Genomic DNA, 21,990 nt, shown 5'->3' with positions numbered 1-21,990 from the left:
ATTTAGATTGTTATAACATTATTTATTAACATACTTGTGTGTTGAGTGAGATTTAATCTTTCCCTAGAGATGTCCTTTTCAGAGGGCTGTGCTTTCGGAACTCTAGCAAGTGCCATCTTCAGAGCCCACTCATGTTTCCCGACATAGACTAGAGTACCAAGTAATTTCAAATCATATTTGTTTGTTTTATAATCTGTGAGCGTTTCAAAATTTCAAAATAAACCCATTTAATTACACGGCCGACAAACATGACAAAGGAAAATCCCTACATTTAGTAAATTCGTGACGCCCACCACCTGTTTCTTACCTTGGTAATACGGCTAATTGAGCGCAAAACGAAAATACCAGTATGATAATCAGAGAACCATACGCAGCCGTACTTTGTCTCTCCTTCTCCTTGTGAAACGACTCATCTATCTCTTTGTCCTTAAACCCCAAAGTGACCACATTGAAAGCATTACCAACTTCTCTGTTGATATAAAAACAAATGTAAATGAATCAGAAGTGTTCGGTGTTCCATGTAGCTGATAATTTGATCTAAAGCTTAATATCTCAAACTACCCAATATGGACCAAGTTTTATTTTTTTCCCGTGTCCTCGTTTCCCACGTTGCACCATTTCCTTAATATATTAGCTGACCTCAATGTTTATCAACAAAGGCAAGGGAGTGGCATATCGATATGTTTGAGCGAATTGCATACAACCACTACACTGTTCAATAGCCTTATAGTGATGTGGCGGGAGTTTTAACTTATCTATATTACATCCGTGATCATTACGTGGACAAAAATAGAAGCAGGAAGACGTGTGAAAAAACAAAACCACAGGTGATTATTTATTCGTCATCATAATCTTTCACTTACATCTGTTTAACGTGGGTTATGGACTGGAATAAACATGTGAAAGATAAAGATGACGAATATGTATGACCTGTATTTTTGTCTTTTCTGTTTCGATATAGGCAATAAATTATGTTACATATCGGGAAAACCTACTGATCTGCTTCTCTTTCAACAAGTGCCTGGTAGAGCTTTTTGTTGGTTACGCCACCTTCATCATTGCCGTCATCATCGTCTTCATGGTCATCAGCGAACGTCACGGATTTACCGTTTGCCTCATTTGTGGAGCCGTTGTGATCTTTCCCATTCTAAATAGAAAATAAAGTAAAATCCTAAATGTGATAAAGTAATTTCATAATCCAGTCGGTAGCATTGGACACAGTGAAGTAGTATACTGCTCCAAGAAAGTATCCTACACTTAGAAAAATAATCACAATTTCAAAACTGAACCATATTGGGGTAAATTTGCTTTTTGATAGATGCAAGCATTTGATTAGACGAAGGTCCAGTTTTAAAAGTGACACACTGGCCTATTCAAAACTCCACGGACTAGACATTTGGTTTGAGAGTGGTAAATGGTTAATTTGTGTTTGCCTATAATTTAAAACAAAAGGAACAAAAGAAAACTGAAACAAAAGAGCTGACAAATAAAATGCAAGTTATGAAAAGTACAGAGAAGTAAAAACTGAAATGAATACCTGCTTTAAATAAAGCTTCATTGAAGAAACTGCGTTCTCTCTTTGTTGCGCTTGTTGGAATCTTTTTTGCGCCTTGTATGGGCAAATTTGTCACTTTTAAAACTGAACCTTCTTCTATTCAATTGCTTGTAACTTTACTTTTTGAGGTCACATTGGATTCATTGTGCAGTGGTGTCATAATGTACAGGATTAGATGGTGCATCTATTACCAAAACAAATTTACCCCAATATGGTTCAGTTTTGAAATTGTGATTATTTTTCCTAGTGTAAGGATACTTTCTTGGCGCAGTATATTATAAAACGGGCTTTATCGTACGCATAATTTGACCAACTAGCCTATGTGCAGAAGCTGGTGTAGACTATGCCATAGTCGAATTTTATTAAAAATATGTTATTATTAGTCATGATGAACCCATTTCATTGAACTCAAAATTATACTGATGTTTATTAAAATCAAAGTATTCAATAGTAAAATAGTCATAAAGAGTTAAAAATATCAGACGATTAGTGACAATAAAAGTAATTGAATGCAACATTATCTTGCATAATTATAACGGCTCACTTTAACACTGAACAATTCTGATTTTGGAATCTACCAGTTTATTGATAGCGAACCCCGCAAATTCGACTATGAACTTTGAATTGTAAGCAGAACTTTACCCCCTGGACTTTGCTCTCTAAAACACACTGTCAAGCATACTTGTTTATCAGTCCATTAACCACAAGTACGCGCTAGATGTTTGATGAGAGATTAACTTTCGCGTCAACACAAAAGCGCCGCAAATACCACAGACAGTTGTTTACGGTGTAGTTAATGGTAATGGCGCGGACCCAGACGATTTAAACCATAGCGAGGTATGGGCGACCAATCACAAGGCAGATCCATTTAAAGATGCATTACATCATGGCCAATTTTAGTTAGGCCAGAAATTGGCCTAACTCTCCATAGAGTCCCGTGTTAAAAATGTTAACCGCAAGGCAATGTCAGTAGTCCACTTGGGAAGCTAACAAACAGATGGAGTAGGGTGACTGATCAGATGTGAAAATCTATCAATTGTGCACACATTAATTAAATCAGAGTTTTAAGCTTAAATACAATATCCAGAGTATGCACAATGGGCAAGTGGACTACGGGGTAGTCTAAAGCTGGTGGTGAACTGATACGTTATCACTGGTTATAAAGTCCAAATCAATATGTCTTACCAGTTTTGTGTCATTCTTTTCATTTTCAGGTTCCTCACTGACATCTTCAATGATAAGTTCTTTGGTTTGTTTCTTAGGTGAGTCCGGATCAGATAAAGCTAGCTTCAAGGTTTCTGTGCTTGCCTGAAGAAAAAATATATCAAAATAATGTTATGAATAATTAACACAATTATTAGTTATTCCTTTATTTATTTTATTTATTTATTTATTTATTTATTTATTTATTTATTTCAATGGTCTGGCGGTGTTTTTAAAATGTAAGATATTTCCCTAATATTAAAACTAATATAATGAATGCAGCAATTAATATTGCCTATTGTTTTAATACACTCAAAGTGTATGACGGATAATGTACTCGTGCAAATGCATTCGTCAAGATAATTGCACTTGCCATGGAGTTATTGCATTTAGCTCTCGAGCCTATCCGCCCTCGAGCTAAATGCAATTATCTTGACTAATGCATTGCACTCAGTTCATTATCCTTATCATAAGTTGACCTATGACGCCATCAAATGTTTACATTAATACCGCCCTCTGTTGTTTTACACACATCAAAATATCATAGCAATACTATATATGATAAACCATATGAAGTGCCAAAACTTTGTTGTTTGAAGTTTGTGTTAAGTTTTCTTAACATCTGTAGATATTTTTGATAATATTTTTATTATTATTTGCTTTGAAACAAAAGTCTATACAAATAATTTAAACAACTTTCAGACTTCTTTCAATCGTTTTGCTCGTAATTTTGTTTTGTCTCAGGCTAACAGAGGGGCTTCCAAATGTAAACACACTCCCACCCATCTCTAAGAACTTGCGTTCCATGGGTGTCGAATTTAGGATGCGTCTTTGCCTAACTGTAACATGATGGTACGACTAGAGGTTACGAAATGTCATACAAGGGTAAAAAATGAGAATGTTCCGATCTTGTTGAAAGACATACCAAATTACTCACAAGGCTCTTTTCAGAGCCGCCATTATTGTTATAGAGTTATCGTACAAAAACAATGTTTTTGGGTAAAATGATACTTTTTAGTTGTACATGGGTAACAATTTCAAGTTGCAAACTGTCTTTGTAGCTGCCTTTGTACTGTTTAACCTGCTGAGATAGATTGGAAACAAGGTCAAAGGCGATTGATTGGCCATAGGTCAATTGGTGGATATAAGCCACTGTTGATCTTTGACTTCCATTGCACATAACAAGTAAAGTAAACACTATAGAAGACAAGTTCTATACCATTTAGTAATCCATATGTTATAACGAGCAATTTGACACCATTTTTGCTGAAAAGTTTAGATTTTAAACATGTACCACCAAAAACGTGATATATTACCTAACAATTGGATTTTTGTGGAGTAACTCAATAACGATAGCAGACATTATACATTCTTTTAATCCTTGTGATCAGACGAGTAATTTCTCATACTTCTACTAAGAAGTGCACAATGGTTTTAGATTAGCAGCTGGACTACATTTCAGAAAAGAAAATCTGTTGGCGAAACGTTCACTTATTCTATTAGTTGAATAATAACTATACTGTAAATTTAAAGTGTCGTATTTCAAACGAATTAAATAATACACAGACAACATGAAGGTCTTTATGACTATAACTAACGTAAGATTTAATCGTTGGTAAATGACGATCGTTGTATTTTCTAAAGCACATTTTATATAAATTATACGCTCGAATTTTAATATTTTGCAAGGTCATACTGTTGAGGTCACAAACATTATTATTACCAGAAAATATTGTTATGAAAAATAACACACTTCGTTATTATTATAATACATGTTTTTGGAAAGAAAATAACATGATTATTAATTCTTGTACTGACGCATGAACACCTTACACAAGGGCCATTATGTTGTCAAAGCGAATACAATGGCATTGTTCCCAATGTTTCCATTATTTTGATTACATTTTGTTACTATATATATTGTGCAATTATTCAAAATTGAAAGTGGAAATCATTTTAGACATGGTACCCATTCTCCAGCAAATCTAAACGCTATTTCTGTTTGTATGTACGAGTATGTGGTTTGTGGGTTTGTTTGTTTGTTTGTTTCCAACCAACAGTTGCTAATCTACATTACAGTCCTATAGGTCGAAATCCCTTAATGCAATGGCCTAGGTAAGGGTTGAGTTATAATAATAATAATAATAATAATAATAATAATAATAATAATAATAATAATAATAATAATAATAATAATAATAATAATAATAGTAATAATAATAATAATAATAATAATAATAATAATAATAATAATAATAATAATAATAATAATAATAATAATAGCAGTAGTGATTTGATTAACGTAGAAATGGCTGAAAATTTTATTGTAGCTTTTATTAAATGCTTTTCTTATTCCAAAGCCACAGTTTGGAAACTATATTATGTTGTCAGGTAATAGATAAAACGGTATTGATTTTATTCAAGTTCAAGAAATAATTTTATAACTCAGTTAACATAGCAGGTAATTTCTGAAGTGAGAAAATGACATTAATTTAAAATTCTTAAACACTTAACACTTGAGAACGTTCCTTTAATCTTATTGATTTTTACCCGTGTGACATGTCATGATAACATACACTTAAGCGTGTGCGTGTCAACAGCTTATTCGTACGCGCTATTTGGACCAATCGGAGGTGAATAGCAACAACGGGATTGTCCGCTTCAATGCCCTAGGTAATTCCTTGCAAAATGTAGGATTTAATTTTATTATATTTTGGTATACTTATGATTAATATATTTATTTGAAGTGAAGTGTTTAAGAATGAGAATAAAGATATTGTTTTTAGCCGCTGTCGTTCATCTATCGTCGCATATTACATGCGACATCATTATTTTTGGCATAAATAATGATGTCGCCTCTAAAAGCATATATATTCTCTCTATAGTATTATGTGCTCATTCAATTTTGTTTTTAAGCTCAGAATACACTAGGAAACATTTTATTCTGTGTACATTATGTGACCACTTGAAAAATCCGTTAAAAATATGTGTTGGATTACAGATTTGTCACTGATATTTCAACTGTTCATAGATTTTTGTATCCTAGTGATATGCATCACCAAGTCTGTTTTGTTTTTCATCTCAATTTTTCTTACCGATTCTTTTGGCTTAATAACCAAATATGAAACAACGCCATGTATTTTTAAGTAGTCGTCCCTTGATCCACCATCACCTGGTTCCACTTGGAATTCACCACTGAGGCAGTCGTATGTAGCTTGCGATATGTGTACACGCCTGCAAAGTGAGAGTAATGAAGTTAAGTTGTAGAACCAACACTGCAGACAGAACTTTTCAGTTCTTTATAGAAGCTCTTTGTACAGCTATTTTGAGAGAGGTTTGCGTATATATAGGCAGTAGCGTAGCCAGCGTGGGAAGGGGGCAGATTCCCCCCTGCTAAAATTGAAAAAAGTGTCCCTCTTACAAAAAAATGAAAGAGAAAATACGGGAGCACATTGTCACAATACAGCCCTTTTCATCCCGATCATGGGCAAAAACGGTGTCAAATACAATTTTTTTGCGCGCTACGCCCAAACATCGTCCCAGTAAAGCCTTTTTAAGTTGTATGAACGATGTAACTACAATTTGTTTTTCGTCAATGTCCTCCCAATTTTATTTTCCACACCGACCAGGAAAGCTGGCTACGCCCCTTTATACAGGACAAAATGTGTTATAGTTCAAGCTTATGAGCAGTAGAAGATGGACCGAAGTGGATGCGGCCAACTTTAGACTCCACAGAGACCAAGAAATGAAAACTGTTAACGTAACAAATCGTCTTAGTTTTGCTCGTCATGTAAAATATGTCAAATGGGGAACAGTTTGAACTCTCTAAAATCCTTCGGTAGTGGGGTAACACCACAAATTAGGCAATGGTTAATAGGGCTCGCTGTGGGTTTTGACCACTTTGCTTTATTATTTCAGTTTACTGCAGTCCAGTAAATATGCATTCTAAACAGTCTGAAGCATTTCTTATTTTGGTTTTTATTTACATGAAGAAACATGTCGGCCTATCTTGAACAAATTAGACATTAGAAAAGTGTAATGTCGTAAAGATTTACAAGTTGACTTTTGTTTTACTTTGCTTAAAAGTTTAATTTACTTTAAATATTATTTTTGACAAAGCCGACAAGTTTGATATCTTATGTCATAAAAACAATAGTCTTGAAAACGAATTTTCCATCATTGGAATCGACATGTTAAACTTTAAATGAGTAAATTCAATGACATGTTTAATTAAAATTCTGCCGGTTAAATATTTGATGTTCTAATGAATGCATTATGTTCTCTACTGTCATGCCATGCATATATACGGGTTTGTTGTCAAACAGTCTATACATGCTTTGAATGGGAAATGAGAGAATCAGATAAGGCTAAACACAGCCCTCGCATATTTAATTGGAAAATATGCCAAACTAATGCTATATAAACGTCGTCTTTCGATCATTATTGTGTTATTATTCATGGGCTATTCTAGTTGTAATCCATACACCTCCGATGGAAGACATGACCTTAATCTTTTACATCGTGAGTGTGAATGTCAAACAGAGTTACCTAAACGGGTGACTCCGTTTTGAAATCTACATTCCTTGTGTGGGAGATTAAGGTAATGTCTTCCTCAGGGTGTGTGGATTTCAAATAGGATAGCCTATTTAAAAGGTTATCAAAATAGCAATTGATCATTATGTCTAACCAGAGAGGATGAAAAGAAAAGCAATGTATGCGAATTCTAACTTGTCAAAAAACAAGAAAATTTGCCTAGCAAAAATAAGAGAACATTTTTCATACAAAATGTTGTATTCTTTAATAATCATAAAGGTAACACTCTGCATATCTTAGGACACTCTCTTAGGTTCGTGTGTGTTAATAATCTATCATATTCTTAGTAATTTTACACAAAGAAAACAGAAATCGACGAAATATCTCACTTACCACTCGATAGCAGATATATAATAACTTACTAAAATATTATGTACTTTTTATATAATTATATTTTAAGGAAAGTTAAAATAAAATATTTTGAGTAAATTGCAAAGATATAATACTAATTATTATTTCATAAAAACACTTTTGGCCCAAAAGGTACAAAAATGACATTATACTTTCTAATACAATATTAGAAGTTGAAATTAATCTGAGGTGTGTTAAGCTGAGGTGTGTTAAACTACCCTGGAAAAGATACATAGTGTTTTACTATAAGCATTACAGGCACTGTATCAGTGAAAAGAAAGTAATTATAAACATCTTTAATAAAAAAAAAAAACGCTGACAGTTTAAAGTTTGGCGGCATAAAGTTGTGAAATTTCCTCTTAAAAGACATGCAAAACTCATACTTGCTGTACTTATAGCCGAAGAAGTATAAAATTCCGTTAAATCAATACAAGTATTATTTTAAACTTGTCATATTTTGATAACATTCAGATTGTATGTAAAAATAACAACGCAGATACTACGTACCTTTATATTATTAAATTATTGATACTTTTTGATGTATCCTTTGTCTATTCTTGAGCATCTTAGCTTTATATAGACAAAACGGAGAATGACATTTATACACATACATTGCTGAAAGTTCGCAAACTGTATGTTCCACATTCATTGAATATCCTGTCGATTTTACATGACTTACTGGATGAAAATGTTCTTTGCATAAGTAAGATTAGGCTAATAAATGGAATAGAAGGTGTCATTTGTGGTGATATCTCGCGCCTATTCCAGTGCTTACAATGGCGGAAAACGGACATTCGTTTGAATGTAGAGACGAATTACATTTTGCAAGGTATCAAGAAAATGGTTGTGAGAGAATCAGAGAATAAAGGTATTGTTTTTAGCCGCTGGAGTACATCTATCGTCTCATATAACACGGGCGACATCATTATTTTAAGTAAAACAACGAGGCGAAGCCGAGTTGTTTTACGCTAATCAAATAAATATATTAATCATTAGCATACCAAATTTTAATCAAATTAAATCCTAAATATTACAAGGAATTACATGGGGCTGCGAATCAATCAGTCCTGTAGTTGCTATGCGCCTCCGATTGGTTCAAATAGCGGGTACGAGTATCGCGTCGACATACACGCGCTAAGGTGTGATATCGTGTCCTATCACACGGTTAAGAACCAATAAGATTGCAAGAACATTCTCAAGTGTTTATGAATGGTTCATGACCTTATTATTGCAACTGAAATTCCCGAGTCATCAAACCCTTGCAAGACGTCGGCTCTCTTTGACTGTTAGCTTGGCCAATCACCTTTTTCGTGCCACTTTCTTCTGTAACTATTTTCCTGATACCTTGCAGAAATCAATGAAACCATTTGGCGATCATTCTAGAGGCGTAAGATGTCACCACAATTGACACCGTCCATCCCGTGTATTAGCCTAATCTTACTTATTTATTGTGAATCGACAGGATATTAGATTAATGTTCAACTGTACAGTTTGCGGAATTCTTCTTTTTTCAGCAATATTGAAGCATTTTTTGTTGTGTGTAAGTTTGAGTAATAATTTTTTCTACCAATCTATGAGCGTCATATATGTATAGGAAATAAGCTGGGGTTATAAGGTGATAAATGTTTTTCGTTCGTCCCTTTGCGACTTGTTTCTTAGCAAAAAATAAGTTTTTAGTATAATAGCCTGTTCACTATTATAATTCTACACTCCATGTTGGTCGCAATCCCAACTCTTTAGTTATTGTGGCCAATTTCAAAAGCGTTACATTCTACCTCAGTTTGTTTGGAATTCTAAAATGTCTCACACTTTTTTGTTTTTTGTTTTCTTTTGACAAACTTACCCAGGGATACCTCCTGATTCCATACAGTTAGCTAGCTTCACATCCGTACTCCAGACATCAAATTGCCATCTCTTTTGACCCATGACACCTGCCAGCACTGCACCAGTATGAATACCAACCCGCATGTCTACTCCAGATTTAGTCTTCTCCCGGACAGCACTATATGGATATTAAAAAACAGGGTAGTAAATATTGAGTGCTCGTATTTGCAAATTCCACGCAGGCAGCAGAGCTCAAATCCAAATTAGCTCCACATCTTATAATCAACATCGGTCCTTGTACCCCGGGCTGAAAGTGCACAATGATTTTATCTTAGCAGCTGTACTACTTTCAGAAAAGACAATCTGTTGGCGAAACGTTTACTTATTCTGTTAGTTGAAAAATAACTATCCTGTAATTTGAAGTATCCTATTTTTAATGAATAACATTTAATTCACAGCATGAAGGTTTTCATTATAAGAATATTAGTTATAAGATGCAAAAGATTTTATCGTTGAGAAATGACGATCCTTCTATTTTCCAAAGCATAAATTATGTTCGTTCCCCTATATAATATACGCTCGTATGGTAATATTGTGCAAGGTCATACTGTTGAGGGTAGATACACAAATTAACACTTTCAATCAATACACCTATGTTACTCTGCCTCTGTTACATGACATTTCAAATTTAGTTTGCTTTACTAATGTAGTTTGTGTCAACGTGTTACGACACGTGAATAACATCAGTAAAATGACCGCTAATGGCGGCTATACCTAGGATACACATTCTTAAATCATAACGTTATTCCAGTCGCCCTTCCCATAATTAAAGGTTTTGCTCTGTAAAACCAAAGGTTTAGCTCTCCATGACAGTTATACTACTTCTAATCAGCCGTCTACACTACGCATGTACTGTGTTATGCTTCGTAGTGACAACTAGACTAATTCCAATCAGCCGTCTACACTTCACATGTACTGTGTATGCTTCGTAGTGACGACTGATTATCTTACAGCCCATATCATGACGGACTTCTGAAAACCATTCAATGCGACTTTGGTTGTGCGCCGTAGCGCGACTGACTAGCGGCGCCCGTGTACCGCGTCACTGTACAGCGCCGTTGTGACAAGATCGCGCTCTGAAGTTCTAAAACAACAAACTCGGTCAAAAGGTTAATTTGGACACAACTGCGCATGCTCTATGCCACATGAATCCTGTTGCAAAATCCGTCACTTTTTTTCACGTAGTTTTCTCAGTCGTCAACCCAGGCGGTTGACGAATGAGGGCAGCAGTCTACATAACAGTTAGCTCTGCTAACCTTTGAAGCTTGATATAGTTTAGCTGACTTAGGGATGTGATTGAGCATCAACATTTAACATGTTGATGTTGGGGAAGTTGAATCTACACCATTATCGAAATAGGTGAAAACACATTATGATCAAAGGAGATACCAAAAGCTCAAAGAAAGATGTTTTGTTATCCCGTGATGCCTTACGGTAGGGTTGTTAGAAAAACGTTGCTGGTTTCACTTATTTTTTTTCTTTTAATATATTTCACATACAGAGGGATTTTTGAAGGTGTGAAAAAGAGAAGCCAGCGACGTTTTTCTGCGAAATCTTGCGCAAAGCTGTAGCTCAGATTTTTAACAAAATCCGAACAATTTTACTTCTGATGATCTCTTAAATGTACTACTCACTTCTCACTGGTTAATGAAATTGATAATTTCTCTTCATGTTATTGTTGAAAACGAAGCAACATTATAATATTTATATTTAATTTGGCCTTGAAAACAAAATAATATTTTTAAGGGAAAACTAAATAAACCTTTATATATGAACAACAACTCTATTATGATTTAGTGCTACCATGCTCTCCCTTCCTTATGAAACAAAATTAATATCCAAGACTACAATGAACAGTCAACGTAAAAAGGTTCTTAATTATTTAAGCAATCAATTTGTTATACGTATTTTATATTAAATGGACAATGAATGGTCATTCGCCGAATAAGAATATTTTCAGAACTGACCTAAAGCACTTATTACATTACGGTCGATAGCTAATATTGGAGGCATTTTTTATTCAAGTTTATTTTAATAAACTTGACGAATGTATTGTGTAAAACTGCATAGGACCTAAAAGTCGCAGGCCGATACTATATAATAATTGGTCAATTTTGCCATGAAATGCATAAATATTTTGTTATGTTGACAGCCGTGTCTTTTTAAAATAATATTTACAGATGTTGCCGTTTTATCCTGAGAGGTCACCCTCTGAATAAAAAAGAAAATATATAATTAAAGAATGCACAATACATGCAATAACACATTTCGCATCAAATTTCGTATAATAGAGGCCGTCAGCGTGACGTCATATGCCGCCATCTTGTGGGTACACACTGCGATGGTCGTTCGATCTCCATGCGTGAACAGCAAAATCACCGCGTCGACGCGTGATAACAGCTGCGTGGTAAGCTGCGCCCTGCTCGTAGTGTCCGATGCATGAACACGCAGATCATTTGTACCCACAAGATGGCGAAAGGCTGACGGCCTCTATAATCACACAACTATACAAAGCTCAATTAAGAAAACTTACGCGATAGCAACGACCATATCAAGTCCCATTTGTATTGTACAAGCTGCATGGTCAGGTCTCTCATCCGGTACACCGCATATGCAATAATAACAATCTCCTAAGATCTTGATCCGCAGCTGGTGATTTTTCTAAAAATATGAATTGATAACAATGATGGTGCAAATGACACTTCACCAAAAATCGCTCTATGATATTTCATCACACAAATCGACAACCTGCTACGCTAATTGCCTGAGTCAATTTTTGTAATTTTGAGAACAAAGTACAAAATATGGTTCAAGCAAGCACTTAATCATTTATTCACCAATCTTTGCACAAGAATATACGACAATGATACAAAGTAAAGGGAGTAACCCGAAATAATTAGGTTGATTTTGTAACTGATGCATGCTTGAACCACATTTTGTAATTTGTTCTCAAGATTACAAAAAATGACTTAGGTAATTAGCGTAGTAGGCTAATGATATGCCCTCATTTTTCAAAAATCATCAAAAAAGTTGTTTGTGTGTGTCAAAATCACGATTAATCCATTTAAGGGTCGTTCCTCCATGTAATACACACGAAATATTACATATTATACAGGTAAAGATACCTAAATATAAAGGTGAATATAACTGTGTATATATACGTGTCATGTTTGTATACGTATTATGCCTATTCCTGTTTATATACGTATTATGCCTATTCCAAACATTTCTATATATAATATAATATTATATATTATAAGACAATATGGCAAGGGGTTTTGTGGCATTCGGGGCACGCTCGTAGAATATGTTTATATGCGTATTATGCCTATTCCAAACATTTCTATATATAATATAATATTATATATTATAAGACAATATGGCAAGGGGTTTTGTGGCATTCGGGGCACGCTCGTAGAATATGTTTATATACGTATTATGCCTATTCCAAACATTTCTATATATAATATAATATTATATATTATAAGACAATATGGCAAGGGGTTTTGTGGCATTCGGGGCACGCTCGTAGAATATGTTTATATACGTATTATGCCTATTCCAAACATTTCTATATATAATATAATATTATATATTATAAGACAATATGGCAAGGGGTTTTGTGGCATTCGGGGCACGCTTGTCTAACATGTTTCTATACGTATTATGCCTATTCCAAACATTTCTTTATATTATAAGACAATATGGCAAGGGGTTTTGTGGCATTCGGGGCACGCTCGTCAAACATGTTTATATACGTGTTATGCCTATTCCAAACATTTCTTTATATAATATAATATTATATATTATAAGACAATATGGCAAGGGGTTTTGTGGCATTCAGGGCACGCTCGTAGAATATGTTTATATACGTATTATGCCTATTCCAAACATTTCTATATATAATATAATATTATATATTATAAGACAATATGGCAAGGGGTTTTGTGGCATTCGGGGCACGCTCGTAGAATATGTTTATATACGTATTATGCCTATTCCAAACATTTCTATATATAATATAATATTATATATTATAAGACAATATGGCAAGGGGTTTTGTGGCATTCGGGGCACGCTCGTAGAATATGTTTATATACGTATTATGCCTATTCCAAACATTTCTTTATATAATATAATATTATATATTATAAGACAATATGGCAAGGGGTTTTGTGGCATTCGGGGCACGCTCGTAGAATATGTTTATATACGTATTATGCCTATTCCAAACATTTCTTTATATAATATAATATTATATATTATAAGACAATATGGCAAGGGGTTTTGTGGCATTCGGGGCACGCTTGTCTAACATGTTTATATACGTATTATGCCTATTCCAAACATTTCTTTATATAATATAATATTATATATTATAAGACAATATGGCATGGGGTTTTGTGGCATTCGGGGCACACTCGTCTAACATGTTTATATACGTGTTATGCCTATTCCAAATATTTCTTTATATAATATAATATTATATATTATAAGACAATATGGCAAGGGGTTTTGTGGCATTCGGGGCACGCTTGTCTAACATGTTTATATACGTATTATGCCTATTCCAAACATTTCTTTATATAATATAATATTATATATTATAAGACAATATGGCAAGGGGTTTTGTGGCATTCGGGGCACACCCGTCTAACATGTTTATATACGTATTATGCCTATTCCAAACATTTCTTTATATAATATAATATTATATATTATAAGACAATATGGCAAGGGTTTTGTGGCATTCAGGGGCACACTCGTCTAACATGTTTATATACGTGTTATGCCTATTCCAAACATTTCTTTATATAATATAATATTATATATTATAAGACAATATGGCAAGGGGTTTTGTGGCATTCGGGGCACTCTCGTCTAACATGTTTATATACGTGTTATGCCTATTCCAAACATTTCTTTATATAATATAATATTATATATTATAAGACAATATGGCAAGGGGTTTTGTGGCATTCGGGGCACGCTCGTCTAACATGTTTATATACGTGTTATGCCTATTCCAAACATTTCTTTATATAATATAATATTATATATTATAAGACAATATGGCAAGGGGTTTTGTGGCAGTCGGGGCACGCTCGTCTAACATGTTTATATACGTATTATGCCTATTCCAAACATTTCTTTATATAATATAATATTATATATTATAAGACAATATGGCAAGGGGTTTTGTGGCATTCGGGGCACGCTTGTCTAACATGTTTCTATACGTACTATGCCTATTCCAAACATTTCTTTATACAATATAATATTATATATTATAAGACAATATGGCAAGGGGTTTTGTGGCATTCGGGGCACGCTTGTCTAACATGTTTCTATACGTACTATGCCTATTCCAAACATTTCTTTATATAATATAATATTATATATTATAAGACAATATGGCAAGGGGTTTTGTGGCATTCGGGGCACACTCGTCTAACATGTTTCTATATATGTATTATGCCTGTTTCAAACATTTCTTTATATAATATAAATATATATATATTATATAGCCTATTCCAAACAAGGGTTTTTGGCATTCAGGGCATCGTCTAATATGTTTATATACGTATTATATATTAAAATGTTTTATATAATATAATATTATATATTATAAGACAATATAAGACAATACCACAAAACCCTTAGAATATTGTCTTATAATATATAATATTATATTATATATAGAAATGTTTGGAATAGGCATAACACGTATATAAACATGTTAGACGAGCGTGCCCCGAATGCCACAAAACCCCTTGCCATATTGTCTTATAATATATAATATTATATTATATATAAAGAAATGTTTGGAATAGGCATAATACGTATATAAACAGGAATAGGCATAATACGTATATAAACATGACACGTATATATACACAGTTATATTTACCTTTATATTTAGGTTTCTTTACCTGTATAATATGTAATATTTCGTGTGTATTACATGGAGGATGAACCCATTTAAGTCTTGATCCGGAGCTTAATTCCCAATACAGTTCGATAGCACTCACAATATGTAACTTATTTCACTTTCCTAGTACAAGTGACAAAGGTTTTGTGGTGGCTTCGAAATCATTTGAAAATGCAGCAGTAACTTAACATCCGGTGCTACATGTATATAAGGACGTTTTATGGATGGGCCATTGCACCCGCCCTCTGTAAATTAGTCTAACTGAGACGTCGAAAGTTAGTAGAATTACTTCCTATTTGTGAGGAGTATTCTTATGAATGTTTATACTTGCCTATTTAACCATGTTTATAACCTACATTTATAACTACGAATTTATAAACTCATCATGGGGACATGGCAGCACCCATTACACAACATCCTATGGCGTGGGAGCACCCATTACACACCATCTAATCAGCAATAGTAAACAGATAAGCACTCACTCCATAACATGAACATGGACATAATTTGATAGAAAAAATATGAAAACATTCAAAAACTTATCGAGAACCTTTAGATGTTTTTGGCAACAACACGTCATTACTTTAGGAGTTGATGAGGTCTTGATATTGTTTTGACATTGAAAAGTACAGGGAGACCACCCACTTTGCCAAGGGTTATCTCTCCAGAAATGGCAGCCTCCAGTGGTTTCTGTTGCGAATTTTTAAATATATGGAATGCATAATAGCAGCAAGCTGTTCGTCGAAACTTGATTTACGGTTCCTAATAATGAGAATTACTATGTTGCAGAAACAAAAAAGGTATATCTATAAAAGAAGCTTCCTATAGCATCTAAGAAGGCATTAATGATATGACGACCTGAGCGCAAGAAGACCGTAAGTCCACTTGGCCCCTCAACATGTATACACTAAAGTTACGTATAGTTTCTTAGGGTTTTATAATGTTTAATACATGTTCCAGGGTGAAAATATATCATGAAAGGTTGTGAAAGATTTCTTTTGGCCCCTGAACATGTATTAAACATTACCAAACTATACCAAACTATACACAACTTTAGTATATACATGTTAAGGGGCCAAGTGAACTATAGGCAAAACTTACGTCTGATAACTTGTCAAAGTTGGCAAATAAGGCATTCAGAGTCTTCACCAACTCAGGCGCTGTCAATTTTGACGACATGGCTGTGAATCCAACAATATCGGCGAATAATATGCTGTAGGAAACAAAAATATATAGAATGGTGCAAGAATGAACGATGAGATAAAATGAATAGAGTATTCTTTCTTTTCGTATTCGTTTAATACCCGCCTGTTCCTCCTAACTATTCTCCTCCTCATTTTTATCTTCTTCACTCGTCATCTTTCATTCCTCACTCCTCAGCTTTCATTTTACCACCTCGTTCGTCTTCATTATATTTCCTTCTTCTAATATTAACGCTTTTAAGCATTTATTTCTTCTTGTATCTCACTCTTCAGCTTTCATTTTGTTATTTTGATGCACAAGCTTAGAACTTGATTTTAGGTGGAGTTCATAAAAAGTATTGTATTCATTGTTGTTCTTTTTTCTCAACAAAACTTGCTAGCCATGATTACACCAACAGCATCGTCACGACGGTCACGTGACAGTCAACAATAATTTTCAGACCATGAATAGACGTAATTAAATTGGCAGTTCATTTTCCAATTATCCAGTTTTTAATTTTCCCAAACAACAACACGCAGTTCTTGGAACAGATTGCAACTGCTATTTATATTATGATCAGCAAATCACATTAACTAATGTATGTCTCCATGGTTTTTCATTCATATCCAATTGAATAAAATGGAATTTAATATATCAATCATATAAAAATCATCAAACATAAAAATTGTATATGTTAAATAAAAATAAGATAATATGAGAAACTTTATCCCACAACGCATGAAACATACCAGCTTATACTGCGCACAAAAAGCATCTGAACACTTGAACTAAAAGCCATTGCTTAAAGACAATAAAGCTATTATTGCCTAATACGGTAGTCGATAGATAGAACATTTTGTTCTGTGTACTTTTATATCTCATTCGGCTTTATTCCACTAGATATGCATTTCAATGACAACATGTAGAGTTTTAAGGCCTGGGTGCTTAATCTCGCCGATTAACTCTGCGGCGTGCCCGGAAACCAAGCCGCAGACCCACGCCGATGCGCCTATGCTGAGAAATAAAATACCGTTGCGATATGCATTAATAAAATGTGTGTCTACCCGATGAAAGGCCATGTTCAGTCACCCGTTCATCGGCTTGATCGGCCCAACTCCTACATTTCTCGCAACCGGCTTATAACACCTGACAACAATACCCTTACAAATTAGTGTCCTTGAGTGTGTTGATTCTTTGCCGGATTATATCGACTGATCCGCAAATTGCTCACGATGAGTAAACTCAAGTAAGTACTACAATAAACATTAATATAAAGGTTTTGATTAATGAATATGGCAAACCGCAGCGCAAGAAGATGGCAAGATGTTGCGAACTCGATGCCCATATGGCCATAACTGCTCGCGAATTCGCAACCAGGGATATGGCCACGCTACATTAATTCATCGGCGTGCTGCGGCTTGAAACTACAAGCCGCAGGAGAGCCATCGAAATGCTCCGAGACGACGCAGAGGTAATCGGCGAGATTAAGCTCCCGGGCCTAAAAGCGATCAGTTTTGGATATTTTTTCCTTCAAGGCAAGTTTTGTTGCCTTTGTTACTGCCTCATTACAGCCAGACGCTCTCTCCACTGTATTGAATATCTGCGTCATTCGTCGGAAAGGTAAACTTAATTTTGTATCACTTTTAAAAAGCTCTGTTTTTTATTCAAATTGCTATAAGTTGCAATAAACGGCTTTTGTTTTAAGTGCTCATATACTTTCTGTGCGCAGTATTTTTTACTGAAATAGATATTGCTTTTTAAAAAGAAGCATGTCATTAACTTTGTAGTAGGAAAACACTCAAAAGAGGAACTAGTATGACACACTAGAACAATTTACCATGAAATAACGATGGAGATAATAACAATAGAGATGGATGCATATGTAGATAAGGCAGGAAAAACATAGTTGAAACGCCAATAAGTAAATACACCACCCTATAAAAATTTACCTGACGTTCTCGTGTCGTTTAATGTAAATTCTATTGAAAGCACCAGTATTTGATTTACCCACGTCTCCCATCATGGCATCCGCAACGTGTTTGGGTAAGACAGATAACAGCAAGCCTTCCTATAAAGAACAAACAAATAAATCACAAAAGAGTTAGGTTAGAAACTTCTTTGTGCCCACAAGTGTTTGTGGAGATTATATAAGTCACCATAGTAGAAAAAAGTATTATCATTTCAGAAAATATATCACACTGATGTGAACTACGCGCCCAGAAACATTGATTGGTCGCAACGGCGTCACGTAAGTATGGTTAAATGGCAAAAATTAACGGTATTTTCAAAAATGGTGAATAGGCTTATACCAGCAATCTTTCTGCTTCATATGGCCAACAAGACACCGTGTTTCTAGGTGGCTTGCGATGAATTGATGATGGGTGAATGAATGACCATAGTTGTACCAATCTCCCATAGCTATTTTCATTCGGCATAATAAAAAGATAAAGTAGGTATATCCTTTGCTCTCATTTAAGTAATAAAAATGTTGCTCCAGCATGTTCCTAGTGGTAGGACCGACCAAAAAATCAGGGGGAGGTTAAGGCCAGTGGCAGCGGAAGCATTAACATTAAGGGGGGGGGGACGATGGTATTTTATTTCTGTCTTACTAGACTTTTTGGTGTGGGCCAAATGAAGAGTTAACCCCAAATGAAGATGTGTGGGCCCAAAACGTAGTGTTTTTTGTGCTAAAATGGAACATAGGGCAATTACTGCTTATTTTTGTTCTTATGTTATTATTTTAGGGGGACGTCCCCCTTGCCAAAATTTAGAGAGGACGTGTCCAAACGTCACCTATCCTGTCAGTCCTGTCAACCAGTTCGAACCAAGCACGCCACTGCTTTGCCCTGACAGCAGACGCAAACTAGTCCTTTTAAATCTGTTTTTGAATATAGGGTTAACGAAAGCTAATACCAATAACTCCCAAGTAGTTCTCAATTATGTATTCAAATGTCCAGTAATAGCCATATTCACCGGCATAGTATTGGACGGGATTATCATGGTACTTATCTCTTAAAAGAATCCAAAATTTGTTTTACTTAGCATTTGACTATTGCAAAACAATAAATAAATAAATAAATAAATAAATAAATAAATAAATAAATAAATAAATAAATAAATAAATAAATAAATAAATAAATAAATAAATAAATAAAATTTTATTTCCAAAGTGACAAATTATCAGGATTATTTTGTAGACTTCTCCGTAGTCCACTTGCCCATTGTGCATACTCTGGCTATTGCATTTAAGCAGAAACATCTGATTTGTATCAATTTGTGCACATGTGATAGATTTTCACATCTGATCATATCAGTCACCGTACATCCACCCCCTCGTACTTTCGCGGGTTTTTGCTAAACTGGTAAATTCTAATACTGTTCAGTATTGAAGAGAGACTTTATTCAATAATATAAGCCTACTTTACTTTTAATGTCAACAATTATATAAACTTTTTATGACAATTTACTAGTATTTATATGTAATAATCAGTATAATTTTGACTCAACTGAATGCGTTCATCATGATTAATAACCTTTTTTATTTATCAAAAATGGACTATGGCATGGCGTAGATTATTTGGTGTTGAGCTCATGTTACTGTAATGCTTAAAGACCTATTCAGTGATCCCAGCGCAAGTGTATAAAAATTAAAATTGTTTATAAATTGCTTAAAAGTGAAGGATAAGTCATTAAAATTGTCATTTGGTATTTTTGAAATGACAAATTTGGCAAAAAAACGAAAAAAAACCCAGCAGTACTGACGAAGTTGAAGCCCCATTCAACTACATGTAGCTTATTTAGATACTGTCAGTATATAAATTATTACAAATTTGTGTAAAATGTCTTATTTTGTCTTAAATACATGACTTTCGGCTGAACCACTCGCAGGCTATGTTAGCACAGCTATGCCAATGACAAAGGTACCAAAATCTGAATTTTGATGATTTTTACGATCGTCCGGGTGAGCAAATCACTGAATGGGCCTTTAATTTATACTCGATCAATTGAACAGAAAATCGAAATGCACGCATGCTCAATATGTCAATAACAACATCGTTTCTACGTACTGAGCATGCGTGTGATTTGCTCTCCTTCAAACCCGATTGAGTATAAATTAAGCTTAAATTGTTGAATAGATGTTTATGGTCAAACCATGAACTGAACTCTCTAGAAGAGCTAATGGGATCATTAAGTCCTTGTAATGGTACACATATATTAATACTATAAGCATCCTTGGTTATCACTCTACAAACATGTTGCCCACGTTTGATTAGTACACAACTACCCTTAAGGCTCGTACAAACCAATAACATAAGCTTTTTTGCTATATCATTTTTCCTCCCGTCAAACTTCTTCCCGTCAGAGAGGTTATCAACCTGATAAGGGTTATTGTCCAGTTTACAGGATCAAGCGCTCTTACATCAATTTGAGGCTTTTAAACAGTCGTAAGTCCCTCTTATATACTAAGGTCAATTGGTAGTGATTTTATAACGCAAATGGACGTGATAATCATAATTACCAGTATGAGTCTTGCATTTGGTACGTCTAACGCAAAACATTTGTGTACTACTCTTTACAAAGTTATGCCTAAATCAAAACCTTTGTTAAAAAACAACAAAAAAACAACAACAAGAAATCACAATAATGCTAAACATCTCATACGATATCCAAACATCGGATATGTGTATGTGGTTGTCATTCCATTCAGGACGTAAAACATTTTGGGATCCGGGTACTATTCTGCGTTGCATACATCTCAATGACATCTCCACTAACATTACCCAAAATTGTTTTGATATTTCCCATGATACTTTGCGTCACAAGGAACCTCATCCTTGTGTCGATTTATGAATCATGAGCTGCAAGGCATATTATTTGTTACATTTTAAACTGATTTATTCGTAAGAAACTGATATCAGTGAGTATAATTTCATCTCCATTTTGATCATAGAGCATAGAACTACTGAGTTTTTCTAACAGGGACTAGCTACGACGGGCTTTGTTTTCTATTATACAGTTAAATTTGGTACTAATGTATATCAATGTGTCTCCTCTATCCAGTGATACCAAAATAAGTACATATTTTTACCACAAAATATCGCAATGTCGTTATAATAATGTGAGCGCATCCTTGAAAAATTGGCTATATAATAAACTACAGGAAAATTTAATTTCACCGAAATTTCTCCTAAATATATCAGGAAATGACTATTTCAATCAAACTAACATTATTAAAAAGTCAATAAATCTTTGAAAATGTTTACAAGAGCGAATTAAAATGCATTGATTT

The 21,990-nt window shown here is 34.3% G+C and overlaps 1 protein-coding gene across 1 annotated transcript in view; it reads right to left on the bottom strand.

Moving 5' to 3' along the window:
- Nucleotides 1-21,990, bottom strand: part of LOC140162638 (adenylate cyclase type 3-like) — a 129,497-nt gene that overhangs the window by 9,611 nt on the left and 97,896 nt on the right. Inside the window, 8 exon segments of the mRNA XM_072185912.1 lie at nt 308-469; nt 996-1,147; nt 2,741-2,863; nt 5,854-5,992; nt 9,546-9,704; nt 12,120-12,247; nt 16,620-16,731; nt 18,650-18,768. Coding sequence (XP_072042013.1) covers nt 308-469; nt 996-1,147; nt 2,741-2,863; nt 5,854-5,992; nt 9,546-9,704; nt 12,120-12,247; nt 16,620-16,731; nt 18,650-18,768 — 1,094 coding nt within the window.

This window comes from Amphiura filiformis, chromosome 10 (assembly GCF_039555335.1).
Source record: "Amphiura filiformis chromosome 10, Afil_fr2py, whole genome shotgun sequence".
In the NCBI taxonomy this organism is placed as follows: Eukaryota; Metazoa; Echinodermata; class Ophiuroidea; order Amphilepidida; family Amphiuridae; genus Amphiura; species Amphiura filiformis.
This window is presented reverse-complemented; position numbering and strand designations above follow the sequence as displayed.